This window comes from Egretta garzetta, unplaced genomic scaffold, assembly GCF_000687185.1.
Source record: "Egretta garzetta isolate BGI_Z169 unplaced genomic scaffold, ASM68718v1 scaffold154, whole genome shotgun sequence".
NCBI lineage: Eukaryota > Metazoa > Chordata > Aves > Pelecaniformes > Ardeidae > Egretta > Egretta garzetta.
Genome location: NW_009259600.1, coordinates 3,834,087 through 3,860,474, shown reverse-complemented (window position 1 = coordinate 3,860,474; position 26,388 = coordinate 3,834,087). Strand labels below are relative to the sequence as shown.

Below are 26,388 nucleotides of genomic sequence, written 5' to 3'. Positions count from 1 at the left end.
AGGTGCACAGCAGCAGGGCAAGGCCATGGTCAAGCTGGGAAGTCAGTCTGCACGTCAGGTTCTGTATCAACAAAGGGCTATTGACAGGCCCAGCTGGAGACTGCGCTTGACATACTTTGTCCAGTTATGGAACAATCCCTTCCCTTCTTCCCCCAGTTAAATAGAATAAACTGAAAAGGGCTCAACAGAGACCTGCTGCTGGGACATAGTGCACCTGACTTGTGCAGAGAACTTGACGAAAGTGGTCTTACTGAGTTTGGTGAAAAGGAAGGTATCTAACTGCAGCCTCCAATTACTTCTTGTAGGTCATTGCAAAAGTGATGGAGCTAAATCCTTCTTGGTAGTACCAGATGATGTAACAAGGAACAATGGTCACCACCTGTGGCTTGGATGATTTGCACTGTACATGTGGGAAATGTTTTTCACTACAGGGATAGTGCAGCAGTGGAACAGGTTGCCTAGAGAAGTTGCGGACTCTCCACGGAAGCTCTCTGAGACTCAACTAGACAAAACCATAGCTGACTTGATCCACAGTTTGTGGCAGTTCCACTCTGAAGAGGAGGCTAGAGTAGATGACTTCCAGAGATCCTGTTCAACCAGCATTTGAAAGCTTTCGTGTTTCCAACATAAAGACAGCAGCATGTGGTCAGACTGACAGTCTATATAGCCCAATTTGCTGTCTCAAGCAATAGATGCTTAAGTCAGAGGATAGAAGCAGGACAAGCCTGAAATACTACTTTCCCAGTACACTCTCTCAGCTTCCAGCTTTCTGTGAATCATCAATTTAAACAGGTTAAAATAATTCATACAGTTAGACCATAAGCTAAAAGCCACTCAGGACATATAAAATCTTAATACAGTTTTAAGGTCTTTGTTCAGTTCAAGTTGGGGGAGAAAACACTCATTAAAATCCACATTCTTAAACTGAAGGAATTAACAAAAATTTGAGCGTAGGCAGTGGAAAGCACTTACGCTATAGTAAGATTTCAAAAATATTTGGATGTGGAAGTATAATAGAATTTAGCCAGCCCTTAGCTGACAGATACTTGACAAGTGCGTGAGTTCATACAATCTACAAGCAACATGAACCAGTAAAAACTGTACTCTGGCCCCCGGGGAGGCAGCAAATTCATCTCCCCTGACTCTGACCACCTGAAAATTAGGTGTCTAGTCTGGCAAGTCATCCAGACTCCCTGCAGAGTCAAGGAAAATACAGGTACTTCCATAAATTTGTGTCACAGCTGTGAGAATCGCCTTCTAGAAGTGTGTGTTTCTTTTGCTTGATCATTAACATCAGATGTACAGCCTGGATTAGATGCTTTCTTTCTAAATGTTAAATTTAAGTGAAATAGATGACAATCATAATACACAATACAGTCTATGAGTTAACATAGTCTCTCATCATAAAGACTGAAACACCCCCAAGTCTGTAAAAAGCACAGAAATGCAGTGCTTTATTGATACATTTGAGAAATAATGTTTGAACACATTATTTAATAATATGGGAATCAGCAGTTCTACTCACCTAAAACTAATGGAGTTTGTGTCTGTACAGACACAATAGTAATATTTTTTATCAAGGCTTATATTTATAAAGAAAAGTAACTAGGAACGTACATTAACGTTTTCCTTTCACATTTCCTGAGAGTGAGTTATGACATTAAAAACTGTGGAGGTTTTAGCCTGTTTTCTGAATTACGGGAAACCTTGGCAAGAGTACTTTCTAGTCTGTCCGTTCCCCTCCACTTTATACCCACTCCTAACTTGGAGCTTGTTAGTCTGGTATCAACCAAATTTGACAAACAACAAACAAGCAAAGCCATGAAGTTACTACAACCTGGTGGAAACATGGAAGCTTGGCAGAAGCTCATGTTACCAGAGCTTTGGCACACTATCAAAGAACTCACTCTTGAGAAAAATCCACAGGAAAATAGGCCGCAATGTTTCCTCTGATTGTGGAACTACTCTATTTAATTTTAGCTTGTCTTACAAACCAAGCTGATTATAAATTGTCTTGTACTGACTTGTTTGTTTAACCAGCTAGGGAGATGATACTCTAACTGAGAAATCTGGATAATCAAAGTGACTACGCAAGGCAAAGCTTTGGGCTTTTACTGTTGAAAAGGAGCCTGGTTTCATGTTAAAAGCTTCTTGTTCATAGAAGGGACCACTACCCTTAGACCCTCCCCCCAGAAGTCAAACTACTCCCCAGAACAACTTGCATTGCTTTCAAGACCTTTGGCTCCCAGGACACTCCAAGATTTTCTATACCTGACTCATTACTCAGTGTTCCCAGGACCAGTGGGAGCATTACTGCTGAGAACTGGAAGACAGAAGTACAAACTGTTCGTAATGAAAACTTATCACAACTTACTTCTGCAAGTTCTTTTGTCTGGATTTAAAATGAACCCTGGGTGGCATCTACAGTAATAGGAGTCCTCAGTGTTAACACATTCGTGTTGGCAACCTTGGTTATCCAAAGCACAGTAGTCTACAACTGAAAAAGAACAAGACCAACATGTACAATTAGAAAAGCAAAATTAGAACTATTATGCATAGATATTATGGTACTAGTTACACACAGTAGCTATAAAAAAAGAAAAGCTAACATAATTGCTGTCCTGAAGAGCCTTTCTGCAAAAAGTAGTGCACTTCCAATACCAGTTGGTAAATTAAATTTGATATGAATCCGGGACCATTTCTCCTACCCTTTGAACATTTATCAACTCTTGGGTTGTCAGGAGCCTTCTCAACATGTTTTCTCAAATCTGGAAACCATGCCTCAGTCAGTAACTCTGCCCAGATGTTCACACTGTAGATCAGGGCATAGCAAAGTTTGTTTTATTTAGTTCTGTCTTCTGTCTCTCCAGTCCCAGTCCTGGAATTGCTCTACTTTTCCTTAGTTCCCTCCCAGCTGTGTAAGTTCTCAAGCGCTGTTCCCATAGACTGAGTATATATGAGACCCATGGCAATACCTTCTACACTGAGATTTGTCACAGTACATTCATTCCCTCTAATGTGCTCCAGATTCATCCTGTACAAAGCAGCTGTAGCTATGAAGCCTGAGAGCTTCAGGCTGATATTCACCACTGATATTTTGCTAATATAAGGCCTTTTGTATGAGATATATAAAATATCACAGCTAGTCCAATCACTTATTTCATAAGTCTGGTCATTTATTACACAAACCCATATTTACAAGAGAAGTTGCCAAAGGGTAATAAGTTTACTCAGTCAAGCCTACTCAAAAGTGCTAAAGAAGTTAATTTTTTTTTTTTTTTAATTCCTTTGCAGGTTAAGCTGTTTCTTCACAAAGAAAGTCTTAGAAGAAATTAAAGGTAAGTCACAAAGCAGGTGTTCTGTCCCCAGAGAGCTGCCAGGCACACATTAGGCAAGTTTACCTGATTCTTTCTGCACAGTAATGTGTTCAGTTTCACACAGACATTTAATGAGACAGGTTCCCCTTCTTTGCCGATTGAGTAATTTTTTCATTACTTTATACTGCTGAGCCTCCCAAATTGCTTTAAGAGGCAGTAATTTGTTTTAATGAAATGAGTTCCTTCTTCAATAGCTCTGCCTTTGCAAATCATGCATATATGCAGGCGTGCTAAGACGTTTAGGCAAGGTCATCTAGTCAGGAAAGTGGATAATCCATTTAGTTACATTGAAAGACCTTCTTTTAACACTTAAGAATATTTGTGCTGAATAAAGTCAAATCAGACTACTTACTGGCTACTATGTGAGAGCATTTTCCTGGCAAGCACCTTCCTGTTTCCAGACTGAATAGCTTTATTATTTTACATAATAAATGTAAAAATGCATTTACCAAATACATATTTCAAGGATATAATGTGTCATACAATTAGTCAGCTTTCCTCTTAAATTAATTCTAACCACATGCACATTTTCAAGTGTTTTAAAAAACACATTAAGAAATAAGTAGGCCAAAGAATATATAATTTTTTTCTATCTAGCATCATACCTGGGAAACAGCTCATATGGATCACTGTATAAAAGTCACCTCCTCCTCTGCATTTAAACCCTAACAAAATGCATTTCTACCACAATCCCTGCAACTGCCTGACTAATGATTATAAAGTTGAGAATGGAATAGAATAGTTCCAGTTGGAAGGGATGTACAACTATCCTCTAGTCCAACTGCCTGACCAATTCAGGGCTGACCAAAAGTTAAAGCCTGTTGTTAAGGGCATTGTCTAAATGCTTCTTAAACACTGACAGGCTTGGGACATTGACCACCTCTTTAGGAAGCCTGTTCCAGTGTTTGACCACCCTCTCGGTAAAGAAATGCTTCCTAATGCCCAGTCTAAATCTCCCCTGGCGCAGCTTTGAACCATTCCCACGTATCCTGGCACTGGATCCCAGGGAGAAGAGCTCAGCACCTCCCTCTCCACATCCCCTCCTCCCATGTTAGCCCATGCCTATTTCAATATTTTTCTAAAGGATGAATTAATTACCTTTTTAGTGAGCAAGCAATTAATTCAATTGTCATCTCCCCGTGCTTGTTCTGCCCTATTTTTCTTGCTTGGAGTTGGTAAGTGATGAGAGCCATCTTTTACTTCCAGTTCCTAGTTCTGCACCCTGGGTGCTTACATTGCCCTCTCTGAACTGTGGACAGCGTGGATCAACTTTTTCTTGTATTGTTTTATTGCTGTAATGTTTATATAGGTTATTCAGGCTTAGGAGAACAAAGTAAGTTAAGGAGAAGGGTAGAAGAAAAGGGTAGGAAGAAAAGGTGACAGAATAAGTAAAGGCATAAGGAGGATGAAAAAGAACGTGGGGGGAGAGTAGAGCAGACTCATGGAAGACTTGTAAGAACCTAGAAAGCAGCCAAAAAAATCTAGCGGTGCCAGGACTGCAGAGAGGTGCCAGCAGCCAAACCACTGCCAGGAGAAGAGGTCCCAAGCCCAACAGCTGCAGCAATATGGACACAGTCTAACAGCAGTGCCAGGAAAGAGAGGACAGCATGTCCAGCTGCACCAAGAACATGGAGAGACTGAGTGTCCAGCAGCATGATGGAGAAAAAATGGCTCATTACCACCAAGCTTTAACTGACAGGATTTTGTCCGTGTGAAAGGAGGGCGATTAACCTAAAAAGCTGTTTAAAAAGGCAAAGTGATAGTGCTCTGCCAGCCGTGCTTATCACTGAGCAGACAGTTTCAGATATTGTTTAGTCTACAAATTTGTTCATAAACTGTGCGTTGCAAACACTCAAAGTGGTTGGCCATTCAGTGGTCACTTAAATGGATACACTGAGAGCTGCTGGTGGTGAGATTTTATTAAATTATTGCCATTCAGTTAACTGGCTGACACATGTCAATAAAGCAGCTAGTATTGCCTTTGATCCTTAACCAGAGAAATTAGCCCATCAGAAAGGAGGAAGAGAACTTAATAAACGTGCCTGTGAAATGAGTTTTCCGCACTTTCTCATTTACTTTTGCTGGAGTTAGAATTTTAGAAGTCTTAGATATCTTAGAGAGAGACCTTTGGTTCTTTGAGAGAACCACAATGTGTATGTCCTACTGAAATTCTCTCTTCATTCGCTGGATGAAGAGGAGAGCACAACCTTAATGAAGTCACTGCTGTTTGCAAAACTGTCATACCCAGTGGTCTCTGGTATATGTGTACTACAAGATCTTTCTTCTGATCCTGCTCATTTGATAATAAATACTTCACAGAAAGGAATGGTTAACTAGCTTAAGAGTAATGAAAACTGAGTGTTATCCCCATTGATTCAGCACTGTACATAGTCTCCTTTACAAGATTTTCCAGCCAGGATGGTTATTCATTGGTGATCACATCTGCAGAAGCTGTACATTCTTGGTAGTAGCATATTTCTCAACAATCTCAAATTGTTCAAATCTGAAAAGTCAAATTCTGGAGACTGACAGCTAATAGGATTTGCAGACAAATTAGCATCAAAACTGCAAATTGCCCATACAATCTTTTCCTGTTCAGGAAATGTAGAGAAGCTACTTTCTGCATAGGAATAACATAATTACTATACATTGAACCATTCATGTTCATCAATAAGAAATTAAAAAGTTAAATGGTCAAATAAATGCAAAACAAAATTGAAAAACAGAAGTGCTAATAATGTGCTTTAAAATCACAACTGATACTGCTAATTATTGCAGGGGTATGAATAGCATGAGTTCATGTTTTTTGCCAAACTAGGTATAAATTAATACAAATCAGGTGGAGAGGAAAGACAGCTATAAAATGCAAGATACCATAGCGAACCCATGAATGTATTTTGAAAATAACTGAAAATAACTGAGAATATAAAAGCTTCACATATCATCAATAGAGCTTATAGTAGGCCTATATCTCTTCATGCCAAAGAGAGTCAGTGAGGAGGTAGAAAAAAAAATCCTAAAGATGTAACTTACCTCCAAATAGCACTCTTCAGACTTTTCAGAGAAATTATTAACAGGCAAAAAAAGTGCCACTGTAAGAAATTTAATAAATGGCATAGCAATATTTTGAAGCTTTTAGTAAAAAAAATAGACTTCAGATTTATTATAGGGGATAATAGTAGGTTTGACATACAAAGAATTTCACCAAAATTAATTTTTATCCCAAATTTTACTAGAATTTATTTTTATCCCTACAATTCAATGGTAGCTACCTTCCCAGTAAGAATATCTTGGGCTGTAAAGGACCCTTCCAACTTAGAGACAAAATTGTAACAACAGCTGATGACACTAAGCATGAATATCTCAGATTAGAATATATGGTAGGAAAGAACTGGGGATAAAAGAACCTACCAACAGAAGTCATGGATTTTCTGTCTAAGGATATAGTCAAATCAATAGAAGAGAAATATATGCTTTATCCTAACACAGGTGAAGATCATGAAGATTAGTTAAGGTTATTGGATGAAATTCTGTGAAGATGTAGATGTAGAAAGATGTAGAAATTTGGGCCAGAACATCTAACAGGCCTTCTTGCCTAAATAGCCATTATTAGCTGCATTTTCAAAACAATTCAACTTCCGAAAGCAGGTTCTTAAAATGGTATATTAGTGGCCAAATTATGCTGAGGATAAATTACACTGAGAATTTTAAACGCTCCTATGCTGAGATCGTGAAACTACAAGGGAAACATTTCTGAAGAGTAAGTACAGAGTGAATGTTCTTCAAAACCGCATCTAAAAAATTTCAAAACCTCATTTACATGTCCCAGGTGAAACTACATGCAGAAAAGTTCAGTTCCATAAAGTGTCATCTATTTTGCATCTCAAAATAGGATTATCCTGTAAGGTAATAGCTCTGTGAAGGTAATAAGAGACAGATTATGTTATGTTGCTTAAAATAATTACAAGAAAGAGTAAGCTGTTGGACAAAGCATTGCAGTGGCCTGTGGCAGATATGGGGCCAAGGATTCACTTAGATTCACTTCCATGGGATTTCAGCATGTGTTTGAAATTAAGCATGCATTTAAGTGCTCGCCTGAAGAGAATACCTAGCAAATAAGGTGATTTTTTTTTCCAAGGACTCACTAGGCTTTTTTTGTGGTGCATAACAGACAACAGTATTTTCCCACAACAAGCATGGGATGAAAAGTTTACAAGAAGGCTAATAGGCTAGTGAAAAAGATTATCCTAAAAGTATTTACTGTGTATAAGCAGGGAAGAAGAGTGAGATACTTATATGGTAATAGAAAGGAAAGTATGTTTTGTATTAAAAAAATATTATACCGCATTTCCACACTCGCTCTTTTGAGGTAGTTCTTAGAGCTGATGTTTGCTTCTTTACTGCCCATAGTGAAAATTAAAGGCACGTAATGGATGGTTGAGGGGGGCTAAATTTCCCTTAAAGTCATCTTCCCCAAAAGAGTTTGAAATCTCTCCTGGCATGACCATAAAACCAAGTGAGAAATGGCAAGAAATTGTCCACTTTTAAGTTTTTCCATGTATAACTTCTGCCTGAAGAGGAGCTACCAATTTTGTCTGGCTTTGTTTGTTTATTTTAATGACCATATATATCATGCCAGTACATTGCTGGCCACCTACATGGATCTAGAATAAAACATCTGGTGTGTTGTTTCAAAACAGCAATGTTATTTTCTGTGTGAAATTAGTTGGAACAATTTTCCCAAGTTACCATTTGTTATCAGTAAAGGCCTACGAACGTGTCAGTATGTATTCTTCCTTATCCACCACTCATACAGGAGAAGAGAGCTTCCCATCATTGTCTATGGCTAAACTGGATATTCATTTACATTTTATTTCCCTTTGGTTTGTGTCGAGAGATAAATGTGAATTGCTAAACTCATACTCACCCACACAATTCTTCCCATTTGCATCAAGCTCATACCCTTCATAACACTGACAGACGTAAGACCCAGGTGTGTTCACACAAATCTGCTCACAGGCATGTTTCTCCACAGCACAAAGGTCCTGAGCTACAAAACATAATTGCATGAATATGAAATTCTTTGACCTTTTATAATGGGTAGACTATAGATCAGAAATAAATTTCAGGAAGCTATGAACAGATCTTTTGAGATGAGCTCATTTTACACAGACCATGCCAATGTTCTGTCAAACAGTGGAAGTCTTATGCCAGCAGGGAACAACCACTCAAAGCTGCAGGCAGAGACTGTGGATGGGCCAATGGTGCCTAGCAGAGTTGCTTGACTGTGTTTCTATGAAAATTTTGAAGGACATTCTTCAGTTTTTTTTGAAAAAAAAAGTGTTTCTTTGTATCTTTTTTTTTTTTTTCTTTTTTTTGCAAAACCCTCCCAGATAAATGATGACGAGAGGTTGGAAGGGGAAATAAAAGGAAAACACAACACCAAAAGACTCAGGGATATTTCATTTCTGAGTTTTATGACTTTTTAGTTTTGTGCAAAATACCATTGCAAGTTAGCCCTCCCAAGCAAAAGATCTCATCAGAAAAATTACTACCACAAATGAGGTCAGTTCAGCACCTGGCCGAATGAAGCACACTGGGCTTTCTTTTCAACAGACTAAAGCTTTCTGAGAACCCAAAGTTTCCCCAGTGAAATCTCTGGAAAGCAGAGTACTTTATGTTGCTTAGGATCAGGCCCAAAGACTGCTCAACACATAATGATCATTTACAGCTACAAAAAAGGCTTTTGGAACATGTTTGAGGAAACTAGCCAAGCAAATACAAATTTTCTTTTATAGCTGTCTGCTTTATATCAAGTGGCATGATGAACAGCATAAACAGTCATTTAACTCTCTTGTTCCAGTATAAACACCCACAAATAGATAATTTTCCATCTTGTTTCAGCTACATTTCCTCTTTTGCACTATCTTGTATATTAATGTAAGATTTTAACATCTCTAGAGAACCATGGAAGAGATTAAGTGAAACAAACAAATACAGCATAATGAGTAAAGAATAGCCATTATCTGACACAACCACTCTTCTCTAGAAAAGCTAGACCAGAGTACGTGAAAGGAGCATCCTTTGGATGGATGCAAAACCATCTTAGTGAAACAAATGTAAGAATATTTCAAGTTAAACAACAACAAAAAAAATTTTCCCTAGTTTTGTTCTGGAAGATATCCAAGTTCCTTTTTTTTTTTTTGTGTCTTCACATGGAAAGCAACAAATCACAAGTATGGCAGATTCTCTTCCTTCAATGCAAGGAAATAACTTTTTTTTTAGAAACAATGTTATAATGAAATGTATCAAGGAACAAAACTACCATCTATTCAAAAGAGAAATGCACCTTTTTCCAGTCTGAAGCAAAGTTGTCAATTCATTACTGATTGAAGTAATTTCGTTAAGGACTTTTAAGAACTGAATACTGATATGGTGTACTCTCACAACATAAAAAAAAGGGAACAGAAGAATGAAAAAAAGACTATAACTTCAGGTACAGAAGAATGAAAAGAGAGTATAACTTGAGGTACATACCATTCACCTTTTCTGCACTGTTTAATTTAGAAAGTGTTAAAAGTAAGGAAACTATTTGTTCATGAAAGATTCGACAAATACATCTGAACCTTAGATAAATACATCTGGTTTATGTTGATCCTGTATTGCACTAAACATAAGCATGAAGAAGATTCATTTTACTTAGAGGTCAAGCGAGGAACATGTTATCTCTGTGCACTTATGGACAATCAGCAGCAAATGAAGGTAACTCAACTGGTCACAGACTATGGGTTTTTCTATTGCTGCGCTTCCTCTTACCTCCAGAAATAAGCTGTCCAGCTCGTCCAGGCTTGGTCCCCTTTCCTCAAGAATTCTGTTTCTTCTCTGGGGAGTTTTTAGACATAATGGTCTGACCTCACCTAGACTGCTACTGTATCATCTCCCTCCTTCACCAATAATTTACATCATCCTAGCACATTTAAGGCCAGTTTGATGACTCTCAAGATTAGATTTCCAGTTTATAAAATTAGTTTATAGTTTGGTGATGTAGAAAAAAGTCTATGAGAAGTAGGCTACGAACACATTGAATGACTCATTTCCCTTTCATATTTAGCAAACTGCGATCTAGTATCATCTCATCAATGATCAAAGCAAGTACACAGTCAAGCAAATCATGTGTGACAGGTAATTGTGTAAAACTAACATAAGACTGAGTCATAGCTAAAAAAAAGTAAAGCAATGCAGCAATGGGATTCAGAAATGTGTGAAAAACGGTTCTTGTCACTATTCTTGTCTTGGCTCAGCTGCTAAACCAAATAATAATTGGGAAATACTCCGTATTGGATTGATTTTTTTTTGCGTCTTCTTGAGGAAACTTAAACTCGAATAAAGTGTTAAATTTGTTCCATTTAACACGAAGCATTCCCCTATAATTCACACACATGCATATGACAAATGTCTACACTTGGTGAAGGATACTGGTGAGAAGGACTAGAAAACACAGATTCCTAAAAACAACTCAACCCATAGCTCGACAACATAGGAGGTTAAGAGCTCAAAAACAGTTTCCTGCTGTAGCCCAAAGGGTCTGAAGACACTTCCATGCAGCAGCAAGAATGCACAAATCACTCCAGTGCTGGCATTCTTTTGTTCCCATTCCTATTTACTGAGGCTGTGACTGAAACGATGTGTCCCACTGAACACATAAGGACTCTTCTAACCCCCAAACTTCAGAGCTGCCTCAGATACTGACATACTCTCGCTGTTTCAGTGGTCATGAAGTGTTTGATATAAAATACAACACTAAGCAAGAGAGCCTAAGAACCCTCTAATCCCAAGCTACCTGATTGTTTTACAGCACTCTCCTGAGATGTGGAATATGCAAGTTCAAACACAAGGATAGGATCTGAGCCTGCATCCTTCACCTCAATTCTAAATTATCAGTTGTGAGAGGTATATCCTATGCTCTCACCATGACTGTCTCCTCCAGCTTTTTGAAAAGATGTTTTCCAAAATTTTTCTTCTGGCTAAAATCAGTTTGGCAAATTTCACTTGAATCCATGCACTGTCGTGGAATAAGAAACTGCATTTTTAGCAAGTACATTTTCCACAAGTAATTAAAAATAGTATTACATAATTTCTTTAAAATAATGGTGGATACAGAAATAAATTTGGCATACCCATCTAATGTAGTCTGCTGTTAATTACTAGGAAGCAAGTTAAAATGGACAAAAGAAATAGTGCTTACAAATATCACAAAGTGAAATACAGTTTGTTATTATAAACTATAAAGCCAATTACTTAAAACTGAAAAAAGTCAACCCTTTTAAAGAAGGAAATAAGAGCATAAGGAAGACTTCTGAAACTCTTTGAATGGTTGCAAACCCTTATACTTCAAGCAGCAGTTAGGAAGAGTTTTTCAGAACGGCAAGTTATTTCACAGTTCTCTACTATGGGGTTTATTTCATCTTTCTGTACTATTTAGTACTGGTTGCTATCTAGACAAGTTACTAAAGTAGTTGGATTCACTTCATGTGAGATGATAAAACAGTTCTTTCTTTGATTGTTGCTTACTGCTGAACTTACTACACCAATAAAATTAAAATGCAGTTATATGTAGTTACAGTGTACCTCTGCAGAGCTGTGTATAAAAATTAGTTTGATGTATTTCAGAAGGGTTTATAAGAACTTCATTTACACAAAACAAGAAAAAGAATTACAATTTCACCTTTTCAGACTCTTTCTGATGATTAACATTAATTATATAGTGAGCTCAGTCCTTCTTTATGAGCCCAACAAAAAGGGTATGTGATGTTAAGCACTTTTGGGGAGCATGAAAGAGAAAAGTTAAGAAAGATGACATACTGCTGCAAGTCTTCTGGTCAGCGTTCAGAATGTATCCTTGTTTACACCTGCATACATAGGAGCCAGGGGTGTTTATGCAGAAGTGATCACAGTGGTGCTCAACTGTACTGCACATATGGGGCACTGAAAGAAAAAAAGTAAAACGTTATTTACAGCTGGTCTTAGTTACTTGTGGTCACAATTAAAAAAATGGTGTAGAAAATTTTATAGAAGTAATTTAGAAATTTCAAATTAAGTGTTGACAATAAAGACAAAAATGGAAGCTTAAGCCTATAGGACTGTAAAAAAATACTTAACAAACAGTACTACGTATTTATTCCTAAAAAAGTAGGAATTTAGGTATTTTCTGTCCAGTTGACATTGTTGGCATGTTTTTGGACATGAAATTACATGTGGAGTGAAGATACAAACAAAATAAAAATATACAACAGAGTATTTGGAAACACTAATTACTTGTTGGTCCCAAGAAGACAATGAAACAAACCTACCAGATTCAAATTTAGAAAATAAGTGAAATTTAAGTACTGTTCTAGAGGACATTCAATTTCTTGAATGAATAAAATCACCACACAGCACAATACTAAAGAATGAATAGAAAACAACTTGATAAAGTACCTTGCTTACTTAGGTATCAATGATGAGGAACATACAAGCAATACATGATGACACTGAGGTCCAAAATTCAGTAAGTGGGAGCTGAGCTGAGCTACACTCCAGAGTGTCTTTCTGAGTCTGTTTTTATCTGTTTGCATTTATTTTATGTCTCTAATAGCAAGTAGTAAAATGAAACAGGCTGAGACAGTAAGAAATAAAAAGAACAGTGGGCCCATTCTATCAAATTCATTGTTGAACTATTTTTCTCCAGATCAGTATTTGGGAATTAAGAAATCTCCCTGATGTTTTGTTTCCACTGAAGCATTGCTCATATGTCATTTCTATAATATGTAGGCGAATTACTTCTCAGAGAACACTGTGTGGAAAATAATCTATTTTGCTCAACAACAATTAGGGATTGATGTGCTCCTTATTGTGCTAGGTTGACAAAGCTCAAAATTTATGGAATAGATATTAACAGCAATCTTCTAGCAGCTAAACCAGAAGCCTGATAAATAACTTAACATGTGGTATGTGTGGTACTTGTGGAAAAAAAAATGTGGTTTTTAGATACAAACTATGTATCTGATCTTTGGAATGGTGACCAGAGTTATGCACTTATTACTAATACACAAACCTCCACAATTCCCCAATCTCTTAATCAGCTTTTTGGATCTCATAGTTTTCTGCCATAATAAAACTTCTCAAGTACTTTTATTTATGTGAATACAAGCCTACTGGGACTTCCTGTCTTTTCATCTTTCTGTCATTCTGAAAATGAAGTTTATGACCTCTGATACTTTCGAAACAGAAGTTTCCTCCCAGCTATATTTTACTACCTTTCAACATCAGGTATAGCTTGTTACGATTAGAGAAGCACTTTAAATATGACAAATGAAAAATATACTCATTCAACAGTTTAAGCGTCAGAAAATCCTACCATATACTAATGCTATAGGATGTGAATCCACAGAACATTACTACAAAAACATTCAGTCCTCCCATACCAAAAGAAGATGAAGTTGCAAAACAGAGTACTAAAAAAATGAAAAAAAAAGAAATAAAAAATAAGCATTCAATGATAGGTGTCCCAATAACTCAGTCCCTTCTGAGAATATATTGTTACCATCTGTTACTAATTTCCCAATACACTATCGCACAAAATTTTTTCCGAAGTGTCTCTGTTGCACCCATTTCAAAGAATAAGGGGTACTCTGGTCACCAGTCAGATTTCTGTGGTGAAGGAGGCTGCTGTCTGTATGATTTCTGCAACCTCATTTGTTGCAGGAGGTGTTTGGTGGACACAGCCAGGGACTGAAGCAATAGAAAGCGTGATCTCATAGTTAAGGAATTTGAATGTGAGCCTTGTGAATTAGATTTTCTCTCTGTCTATGTCACAGGGTCTTTATTTGACTTTGGGAAAGCCAATAATTTCAGTATCTTCAAGCAAGCATCAGCCTTCACACTGTATGCGTTCAGCTAAAGACACCTGAATCTGAATTTGCAAGAATGCAGGGCTCTCTCAGCTGCAAGGGAAGGCTGTGACTGGTATGTTATATTAGTCTAAAAATGCTAAATGCCCCAGAAAATCAGACCAGGAATTGCACTGAGTCAAATATTTAAAGTTAGTGGGCGACCTTGTGACAGTCTTAACCCTGTTTCTGTGCTTCCCTTCCTCCAATGTAAAATGGGGATGATACCACTATCTACTTTACAGAAGAATAATAAAGACTTTATTTACTCCTGACTGCTCCATCCCAACCTTTATCTTTCTCACTCTTCTATTCAACCTCCACCTCCCTTCCTGGATCGTGTCCCCATTTCTGTTTCTCTTCTTCTGAATTTTCAACTCTTGTCTCACTCCTCATGTCTCTGATTTCCCAGGATACCGTTTGCTTCTTTTACCTTGCTGACTGGTAATAAAAAGAGGCCTCTGAGATCCCCTGGCTTCAACTGCTTTTTCTCCCCCAAATCTTTAGCAGCCAGAGGCAGCAACTGCAGGGAAAGTGACTTAGCAGAGGATGGAGCATAGCCAGTTTATATGGATTCTTCTGAGAATATAGCTGCTGGGCACTGGGTAATCTCTGCCATCCATGGGTAAACAGTGGTTAATTTGGTTTACTTTCTATTTTCCCCATAAAGCTTCGTCACTTAGCCAGGTTTTTATCTTATCTTCACAGGAACCACGATGACATGTTCCCACAGATGTAAGGGCAATCCAGACATGAGGACAGCTCATGTGCCAAGGTCTTTTCCCACAGCATGAAGCCCAGCAGACTGCATGCCAGGAGATTTGACCAGAGGGGTGCCTTCAACTGCTTAGCGAAGAAACAAGGCATCCAGATGTTCGACTCAGCTACAATGATATTGCCTCTGGGTCCAGACTGCTGAGGACTTCAAAATACTAACCACATTTCTCGTGAGGAATGTAGGTGCTCTAGGAAGCAGAGGCTATGGATGCTTAGATTGCTCACCTGAAATTCAGCACGCTGAAAGCTGCTTCACAGCCCAGACTCAATAAAATATTAAGGACGCTATCTGCAATTTAGTCCCTTAAGTTTAAATCTGTAAGAAACTAACAGCTTAAATTCTCTGTTGCATCTGGGCCTGGGTTTCTAAGTGTGTTTTTGGATCTCACCTTCAATTCCTGACAGCAAATGTTGTGGAGGCATTCCTTGAGAAAAGGAGGCAGCAGCAATCCTTGTCACCTCCATACTCCTCCATCTGCAAGGGGTGGTGGTTTTATTGAGGATGACATGCATTTTGAGGATCACATGTATTTGGATTAAAAGTGAGCTATAAAACCCTAACACATTTACTGGACTCTGCCTAGTCAGAAAAAAATGAGTAAGTGGCATTTGTACTGGATTTGTTTCTAAAATGCAATTTAAAAAGCCAGTAAGATGAAGTTTTGAAGCATTTGCTGTTCATTCCATTTAAACTCTCAATTCATGTTTAGGTTACTCTTTCTCAGTTTTTAAATGTATCTTACTATGCCAGCTAATTACATGGCAAGGAAGCAACAGGAAAAAAATCTATTCTGATGAATGTCTGTGATGGTGGTTTGTACTGATCCAGTTCAGCTGGAGCCCCGTTGCTCTTTGAAACAATTTTGGAAGAGACCAAGTAAGGAAAATTCTCCAGACTATCCTGACAATAAGCCTCAGTTCTTTTCTGGCAAAACCATCCGTAGCGATGAGTGAGCATTCAATCTCACCATGCTTTCTTTTTCTGGACTCTGCTGAAAATGCCTCAGCTTAATGCCAATTTTGTAGGAAGATCTTTCATATTTATCTCAGAAAAAACTAAAAAAGAAAACTATACTAAGTACACAGATTGGAATAAAATGAATTATGTATGCCATGATATTTGTAAAAGGTAATTTCTTACCAGGGAATTAGAGATGGAGGCGATTTCTGTGTTGTAAAGTAATACCTATTAAAATATTATTTACTTTATTGTATGAATTATCAGTGCAATGGCTTTTCCCAACTTTCTGTATTTAAAATGGATGGAATAAAAACACTACTGTGTCTCTGTGTCTCACTTCCAGTCACAAGGCATGCACAGCGATAATTGTTTGCATAGAATTAATACCTACGCTTTGGAAGAGGAATCCATGAACTCCACAGAATTTTTTAAATAACCAAAAGACTCTTAATCAGTTTGAAGCTTCAGTACTAAGGGAGACCACATTTAAAATCAATAGCTGAGACAACTTATCTAATATTCAAATAGCAGAGGGTTGTAAATGTATTGCTATTATATAATGAAGAGGAGAATCATTATATGCGTGTTTGCCTCACTGCTTATGACCACTAGGAATTAGGTCACATTTTATGGCACTCTACAGTAGAAATAGTTTTTCTCCATATGTATGACTGCTGTTCTGAATGTTGTCTGGCTAGTCTCCCTTTTTTCCAATATATATATTCCAGCAGATAAGGTTCCATGCGAAAAAAAAAGTTTAATTATAATGCATAATTTTTACTTTCATCTGTGCATTCAAATCTGTAGATAAAAACCTTACCACAAAGTTTCGTCTGGAAGGCAGAGGTCAGTGTTTCAATCTGACTGAAATTAGCCACCAGAAACACATGTTCTTCATGTGGTTCACTCCCAATGGACTTCAGTGTGTTCATATCTACTCTTCCCACTCCAATGGCAAAAATCAGGATTCCTGAGTTACGTGCTTTAGTGGCAATCTCTGCCACTGGATCCTGAGGTCTCCCATCCGTCACTATCATGATAATTCGGGGCACATTCTGCTTCAGAGGTCGAGCTCCTTCTGACTCTGAAAATGCGATGTTCACTGCATACTGAATAGCCAGTCCAGTCATGGTGCCAGTTGCCAGGTGCATCATCCTCTTCACTGCTCTTTCAATATCCTGCTTCCTCCTGAATGTCTTCAGCGAAAACTCGTGCTTGACTGTGCTGCCATACTGAATCAGACCTACGCGGGTGGCATCGGGACTGATGTCCAGAAACTGCAAGATGGTTAAAATGAACTCCTTCACTTTTTCAAAGTCATAAGGACGTACGCTGCGAGAGCTGTCAATGATGAAGACAAGGTCCAGACGTTTGTCGTTGCAAGTATTTTCTGGAAGGCAAAATGCAAACAAAAATACTTTACAAGAATTTCAAAATGCAAATTGGTTCAGGTTGACCTGACGTCTCAAACATGCTGTCCAAACAAACACCCTGACAAGTGCTGAGAAAATACAGGAAAAAGAGGAGACGCCAGAACTGAGGCTACTTGGGCAATATAAATTCAGCCTCTGGCAAATAACAAAAGCTGCCTGTTACATGATCAGTATATATAAATTATTTTTTTTTGTGAGATCAGTGCCCAGAATGGCTAATGGCAGTGGAATGGGTAGATACTTATGCCATAATCTGTTTTGTCATTGTTGAGATTTTGATCTCATACCCCAACGCAGGATGGAAACCCCCTTTGAATTACATAGTTACTATTTGAGTGGGCTGCACCATGATGCTTTTTGTGGTAGTGCCTGAGAATTTAGAAATCTAACACTCCAATGAGGCAAGGTGGCATCGGTCCTCCATTACAAACAGGGAAAACAGAACACAAAGAAATTCAGGTCAAAAGCATCTGTTACTCACAGTGACCGACACGAGACGTGAAGGGACTGATTTTTCAGGGAACTTGGCATTAAGCAGTACTTTGCATGTACAAAGTACAGCTCTCAATGAAGTCAACTGCAGCTGTGAATGCTCAGCACTTCTGCAAACCAAACCCCATGATTTCAAATGCATAATTAATGGCCATCTGGGAAAAGTCTCGTCTATTGGACTAGCTCAGCATCACACAGAAATTCTGTGGCTGCATCAGAGAGAAAATCCTGTTGTCTACAGCAGCACTCAACTTGGCCAAAAGACCACTCATACACTTCCTGAAATCTTCTATTCCAGCCACTGAAGCAGAAATACCACAGGGTACGTTTATGTCTGACAACTGCACAGGCGGGCAGGAAGTGAAGGCTGGCTCCCTCCCGAGCATGCTACAAACCTTCTGGGACCCTGGGTACATCCTCTGGCTTCTGCTCAGCATCCTGCTTTTTTGAAAGAATGTGAGGCGTATGCATGAGTTGCATGATGAGACTGGATAGGGACTGACTGTTCACAGAAAGCCAGCACATGGCAGGCTTAAGGCAAGCAGGGGGAGGTGAGCCACGAGCCTCGCCACAGAAGGCAGCATATGGCAACAGATCAAAAGGACTTTAAAGGGCTTAATGGGATGCTGGTGAACATAAATCAACTGAGGTTTAATTATTTACATTAAAGACCCCTCCAGATTAAGAAATTCCTGAGCCACAAAGGCATGGCAGGTGGGGGAAGACCTGCAGCTAGTATATTCTTGTCCTTAAACTTTTTCATATGCATCCACTTTTGACTGCTGTCAGAGATGGGACACTGGGTTAGATAGACCTATGGCTTCAATCAGTGTGTCTGCTCATGTTCTTAAATTCCTGTGGCTACAAATAAACCTGTAAGGTAGCTAGTTGCCCATTTGTCTGCCTGGCTTGAAAGATTAAAGGTGGTAAGAATGCTCATCAAACTGTAGCGGTGTCCTTATTTTACTAAATTGAGATACCCCTAATCGGTAATCTCGCTTATTGCCCAACCCAATTCAATTCTCAGTGCACTGTCATCCGTCTTGTGCACCGAATGAGGCAAATGCTCAGTGGAAAAGTAGTATTTAGCTGTATAATTAAAGGTCATGTCATACTGCACAAGTACAAGTGGGCCAATCAAAGACTCAATTGGAAAAACATCTGTCTGTAGACAAGTCTTTACATGAGTTCACTTGTGACTGCTGATGAATGCTAATCATGTACTTCTGCCAAGGCAAGGAGTGAGAAAGCTGCCGTTTTCACTTGTGAACTCAGAGGCCTCTTTCATAGATTACCAAGAACATTTGTGGGCATAGAATAAAAATGCTCTTTGATGACAATAAAAAATGACTGCCTGGATTTATTCATGTACAGTGTACAGTATGGCTTTATTCCTAAGTGTAGGAATATGCTCGAGTTGCTTATTCTTTCAAAATCAGAGGGTGTTGAGTGCAAGCCAAATTGAGCAGAAACAAAATTCCAGTTCTAATGGGATACAGATATCCTGAAGTATTAACTATTTTCCATCTTATTATCTTAGTGGCATATCTAATTATTACTTATTTTTACTGATAGAACATGAAATATTCCAGCATGGTTGTAATACAAAGATAACACTAAGATATGGCTTGTGGGAGCAGAGCAAGGGAAAAGAAAGATAATTACAGAAAAAAGGCTAAGAAGATGTGTGTATATGAGGGGAAGGACAGAGAAGGGAGAAGGGTAAAACGACCGCTATTTTATTTCCCTTAAAACAAGTCAAAACTAGAGCCATGTGTTGAATCCTTTGAATATAAAGACTTGGATCCCAGTCGGAAGAGACTCAGTTACGTATTTTGAAATCAGGCATGGATCTTGGTGGGAAAAAAACTGGACAGCATTACTGGATAGTACTACCAGAAACACACCGCATTGTGCTAAATTACTTAAGAAAAATCTATCAGTCTGAATGTAATACACTTTATATTTCAAAACTACTTTCAGTAGCAAAATTTTATCTATAGAAATACCAAACTTTAAAATTAAAATGTATTTAAAATCTTAGTTTTCTGACTTGCTGCAAATTTTTAATAACCTTGTCATTATTAAAGTTGATTTAGCTGAGATGGGCTCCATGTAACTCTTTTACTAAGCAAAACTCCATCTGGGTGGTATTTTGAGGAGTGGCAATCAGTAGTGACTAACAGATCTGAACATTCATCCCCTCAGATAAACTTTCAGTGATAACTTTTTAGCAGTCACATGCTTTTGCACTTGCCCTGTAAACCATAACCTCTTCCTCTTACCAGCTCTCATTTTAAACAGGGAACTTTCTCACAAGTTTGGCAAATATCCTCGTACCCAAAAGTAATTCCCTTCCACTCTTCTTATGAAAAGTGACATACTCATTGAAAAGAGCTACTCATCCATAAAGCTGCCTCTAAGTCAGCAGAGGTTTTGTATTGCCAACACAAAAGTTAAAAAAACCCTCAGTGTGAGTTGTATTGTCCAAAGGCAAGGCCAGGAGAGGCAAGACAAGGACTGACAAGGCAAGGGACAGAAAGGTCAAGTCAATGGTAAATATGTTCTCCACTCAGTATCCAGTTTGGCTGTAAATGACAGCTACAGTGATGCCACCTTTGCAGAATTGACAATGCAAGGAAATTTCATCTCTACTTGGAAGAATCCAGCTGGGATCCAATTACCAAGAGATACATAAAACAAAGCTTAAAAGAATATTTCACGTTGAGCATCTTAATTTCCTCTAAAGCTGAAAATTATACTAAATTATTTTCTCTGATCCCCGCAGGTTTCCTTCTACTCCTTTCTCAAAGCAAATTATGCTCAGGCCTGAACCCCTACTTTCACTTTGACGAAGCTCACGCTGCTTTGACTTTGCTCACCCACCCAGGGTCTCTGTCTGAGAGTGTGTTTCTACCCTCTCAGCTTATTTCTAACTAATGCTACATTGCCTTAACAAACTAAAGCAGTGCCAAGGGAGTTTTCCTGGGTATTGGCATTGACTCTTCTAGGCTGTTAAATCATTAGAACAGTTCCTGGTATTGTTCGTCCTAGGACAATTAACATTTTCTCAAACAAATCTCAGGTATGATAAGGGAAGTAGCCTGAGCCAGGGACCCATCCGAATAAGCAATGTGGATGCAACCACTCTCTAAGCTCAGGATATTTAGTAGTACAGAGGCAGGCCATTTTATACCACTGGTCTCGGTGCCAGAGAGCAGTCTAACACACAAGCTAAGCTCAGAGGCCAGCTGGCCTGCATCCACAGTATTAAACTCACCTTCCCACTAAAATAGAGTGGCTGTATGCAAGCTGCCGACTGGGAATAACGCCTGTCCCCCTGTAGCCTCTGAACCACGCATGGGGATTGCTTGGGTAGTGCTAATCGCTGTGGGCCAGAGGCAGCTCCAGCAATTTAACAGCAACAATAATGGTGGAGTCCCAATGCCCAAGAATGTCCCCTGGCACTGTTTAATTTCCTCAAACATTTCCATTTTGGGATATTCAAACTGAGCACATTCAAAGGACCCAAGTTTTAGATGATGATTTTTCAAAAGTTTTTGCAAGTCAGCTCCCTTGAAAAGATTGTTCAAAAATTAGTTATTAATTTTCTATTGTTGCCCTACATCTTTATGACTCCTTAATAGTTTTTTTTTTTTTTAATCTGGATACTACTTATTTGGTTATATAGGTCTCTATCCTAATACATGAGATTGGATAAATGTTAAAGAAGGCTATTGCTGTATGCAAAGGTTAGCTCAATTTGGTAAATACTACAGCAAAGTTAAGACATTAAAAAGTAATGTATAACAAGTAAGTATTAGTTCCATTAAGAAGTTTGTTACAGAGTAAGATAAGTTAAGCAAAAAGGAAGGATGAGATCAGTTAAAAAAAATGAGATCATAGAAAAATTATTGCCTGAACAGGCAATGCCTTAACAGCAATTTTAAGACTCAATATATTGTGTTTCTTAGCTCACTCCATAGTAATGTATATACAAAAAATTACATGTCCTGTGACACTGCCAGCAATAACACTAGGTTTATTTTTAGATTTTATCTTTTGAGTAACAGAACAAGAGTCTTCACTCAGAATTAAATAAGAGGAGAAAACTATTCTCCCAGCTAGCACATTATAAAACTTCTTCCTAAATTTCTCTTCTTTCATTGCCATTTTATTATTTTATTTTCCCTCTAGCCCTCAACCTTACTCGCCTCTCTTTTCTTTATAACTTCTTTCTTTACAAATCTTGGTATAACTGCTACCAAATTTGTTTCAAAACGTATGAACTTGCTGGGTGTCAAATATTTGTTCTTAGAGTACAGAATTCTGGTTTTCCCTAGCTAAGTATACAGCCAGAAAGATTGGGTTTAACAAATTCTCAGATATTATCAAAAGATTTCTCAGTTCATCAGGAAGGTTTAACCTTCTTGCCATACAATCATACAAGTAAAGAATATTCAAATTTGCAATTCATTCATAAACATACCAAAAGCAAAATGCTCTGATGGGAAGAAAGACGTATCTATGTATTACCTACATAGACCATCTAGGAAACTGCAGTAGCTTCATTTGCAAAGATCAAGCACGAGGTACATAGCAGTTAATGTAACATTGTTCCTGTTTGGAAAACACATTTTGTGGTTGTTGCCAAGAGTAAATGAAGAATAGCAGTAATTCCAAGCACTTCTTGGCTCTAGTGAGACATTTTATGCAAGTTAACTTCCACCCCTTTTCTTTTTTCTCATTTTAAGTCAAAGAAGGGCAAAGGATGGTATGGTGCATTTCAGATATAATCATACCTAGTTCCTGAAGGAAACATTAGAAACAGCTGAGTAGCCCTTTCCTGGCATGCTCGGTTCTGCAGGTGGCTCCACCTCTTACTGGCTCTGGGACAGACCCTGGGCCCAAGGCCTGCCCCCGTACTCCCTGGCCCCATCACTGCTCGGAGCCTTTCCCCAGACTCACAGCCCTCTGGCCCTAACCCAAAGATTCATTATGAGTTTGGCAGCTCACTCATTCCTCCTTACAAATTTCTTCATCTGGGAACACGCTCTAAATGCAACACAGCTTCCAGACGTTTCCTTATTGCCTCTGACAAAATCTTTTCTGAACTTCCAAAATTTCTAGAACTGTACAGCAGTAGGCTCTAGTCCACAGATTCCCATTTCCTTCCACATGCAAATGCTTTATTATCAGTCTCTGCAGGAGGGTCCATTACCTTGTTCTCATTTCACCTCACAATTTCTGTTCCTTCCCTGTCATCCTTTCCAAAATAACAAGGTCATTATTAAAATAAAGTCTCTCTAATTTCAGAGTCCCCAAACTGACTCCTAGTATTCCTCTATTTCTTTAATGAGACTCGTGCTGTCTCTGGCATGAAGTCGAAGTATGGTGTAGGGATACTCTCAAGTTTCTTAGTTCTTTTTGCATATTTCAGCTGTTCTGAGAGGGAAACTGTTGGCTGTCAAACCTCCTTTCATGGTCAGGAAGACCAGGGAGTGGGTTGCTTTCCCTTGCAGGCAGGGAAACACCTGGACAGAGGGATGAAGCATCCTGATATCCCCGTGCCAGTCGCGGCAGCATCAACATCTACCCACCGCTTCCTGACAGAAACAAATGTTACGTGCTCACAGCTGAGCATAGCTCACACCCATGGGAGAGGAGGAATTCATTTTCTGAGCAATGATGGAGAAACCTTGTCGTACATATGGTTAATGCTACTTTGAATCCAGTTCCCACACACAGCCTGGAGGCATTTACTCTGCCTGCAACTGCTGTCTTTTCCTGCACACATCTGTAAAAGAACAAATCACAGCCAACACAAAAAAAGGTGATTGTGTGGGAGAAGATGATCTTCATATCTTTCTCCTTGAAGATCTGAAACTCCTATCTTGCCCGAGCTACTTGGGGCACTGTTGAAGGACACAGAAATGAGTAGAGAAGGAACAGCTAGAGAAAGTAAGCAACTGTTAGTAGCAGTGTAGAAAATTCAGTGAAAAAATATGTTGCTAATGAATTTGTGCTGTTCTGCTTTCAGGACATCAGCTTTGTGTTTTAAAAACCCCTATCCGTACTTCTTTTTAAAGTTGTCCATGTCCTTGTTTATGGGGAAAGCTGTTAGCAACTTCAACATTACTCATTGATCAGCTGACCTGAAACCACATATTTCTATCTATTGGCAACTGTCTAAGTATTAGACTCTTTTCCAGGATAGTTTCAGAAACACCACCATGGGATAGTGCCATATACCATTTCTCCTTGCCCCCAGAAATATGTGGGACATCATGCCCTCTGGCAAACCATTAGTTCTACTACTTCAGCAGTACTTAAATAACTAGACGGTGTCTTCTAGCTTCCAAAGCAATTAAAAGGCATATTGTCTTCAGTCACAATAGTGTCTGATTACCCACTCATGCCTATAAAATGAGATGTTCCTTAAGTTATGCAAATGCTGTTTCCAGGATGTTCAAGTTAATTTTGCACATATGTGCTTTTTTAATTGTTAAGCTGAAGCACTCATAATGAAGCCAAAACCACCACACTTCTGAACATTCGGTGTTCTTTCTTTTGGCCTGATCTTCCTTCAAGACAAAATACACAGAGGAGGCTTTATGCTCTTTAAGAATATACACAGAAAAACAGTTTGTAATTTTGCTCAGTGAATTATTGTCAAGGCAAACTCTTTTTCAAACAGAAATGGTATTTCACAGTAATTTGTGGGGGTTGTAACAAACAATTTCAGAAATACAAAGAGCATTTGCAGTTTAGTACATGACTCAGTTTTTTTCTGTAGCAGCAAATATTCTTTCCTCCTTGTGGAAAACTTACAAATCACTTCAAAAATCAAAATAAAGGAAAAGGGAAAAGGAAAAAGGGGGGGGGGAAGATAAAAGAAAAAGAAAACTTACAAATAACTTTAAAAAAAAAAGGGAAAGGAAAGGGAAAAGGGAAAAAGGGGGTTAAAAGAAAAGAGTAAGAAAACAAAGAAAACTTACAAATAACTTTAAAAAAAAAAGAAAAGGGAAAGGAAAGGGAAAAGGGGAAAAGGGGGTTAAAAGAAAAGAGTAAGAAAACAGAACAAAGAGAAGAGAGAAGAGAGGAAGAAGGAAGGAGGGAAAAGGCTTTGGAAGAAGGAAGGAGGGAAAAGGCTTTGCTAGAGAAAATACTTACACATTAAAGAATACAAAAAAATTTCTTGTGCTGCTAGAAATAGAATTATATCCCATATAACATTAGTTACTGAACTGCCCTTTAAGTGGCTTAAAAGTGAATGGTATTTTGATGCATGACTTGAAAATTAATAATTAATACTAAATACAACAGTTGGCAAGCATAATGTTGTTGTGTGGTTAAAAATTGCTAACACAGACCAGAATCCAAACTTTCTGATCTCCATGATAATTGGCTGCAGATGAGTGTACTCAGAATAGTACACAAATCCCTGGGGTCTGTCATGGCCCCAGCTAGCCCTCGTGGCTCATTAGTTGGGCCTGCTTAAGGGGTAACAACTTCTGCAGGGAACAACTGGTCAGGCAGGGATACGATTGCTGTTCAGATCTTGCCTTCTTGGACTCCAGGACCCCTGTTAAGGGCTGGGGATGCACAGCCTCAGCACAAGCCAGGCTACTAAGCCTCAGAGCCACAGAGAGAGGGTCCCCCACTGCGAACAAAACCCAGAAACCTGAAAGAGCAAGGTCTGAGCAAGTGCAACCTTCCTGCTACTGTTTTAGACCCCAGCCAGGTGGATAATGGACAACAGCTATTGCCGGGGAGAGGCTGACTGCTGAGAGATCGAGACAAAAGCTGAAGATTCAAGACTCGGCATAAAGTCCACAGGAGACCTCTCAGCTACTGAGACAATCACTACTGGGAAGCAAAGCATGCAATTGCTAATACTGCCTTGAGGTGCAACGATTGTTAGATGTACCTACACACCTCAGAAGGAGGAAACGGGTGATTTCACAGACTGTAAAATGCTTTGCTCTCTCTCTTTCCAAATATAACACATCTCTATTTATATGGCAATTTTATGTTTTGATTAAAGAGGGTCTAAACTGATAAGCATTTCATTACTTTGTATCCTTAAAAAAGTTTGGTTAGGATTTTGCTTATATTTTAACTAAATACGTGACAATTCAAAAGATGTAATTTGCAACCCCTTCCTACTTTTAGCTACTGCCTGGAATAGTTTTGATCTCCCCAAATACTATACCAGCATAGTATGTCAAACACATGGTGTAGTTATCATGACACAGTTCTTACTTCAATTACAATGCAGACGTCAGTTACAATGAGTCTACTTAACATGTTTGAGGATGAAAAAGCTTGGCAAGGTTGCATTTATGTGAAGAAATAACACATACATACATATGCTGAGCGTGTGAATGAGTTTCTTAGAGCAGTTATCATCCCATGGT

At 38.6% G+C, this 26,388-nt stretch overlaps 1 protein-coding gene across 1 annotated transcript in view; it reads right to left on the bottom strand.

Moving 5' to 3' along the window:
- Positions 1–26,388, bottom strand: part of MATN2 (matrilin 2) — an 83,262-nt gene that overhangs the window by 52,228 nt on the left and 4,646 nt on the right. Inside the window, 4 exon segments of the mRNA XM_035893832.1 lie at positions 2,375–2,497; positions 8,305–8,427; positions 12,240–12,362; positions 16,864–17,433. Of these exon segments, the coding sequence (XP_035749725.1) occupies positions 2,375–2,497; positions 8,305–8,427; positions 12,240–12,362; positions 16,864–17,433 (939 nt within the window).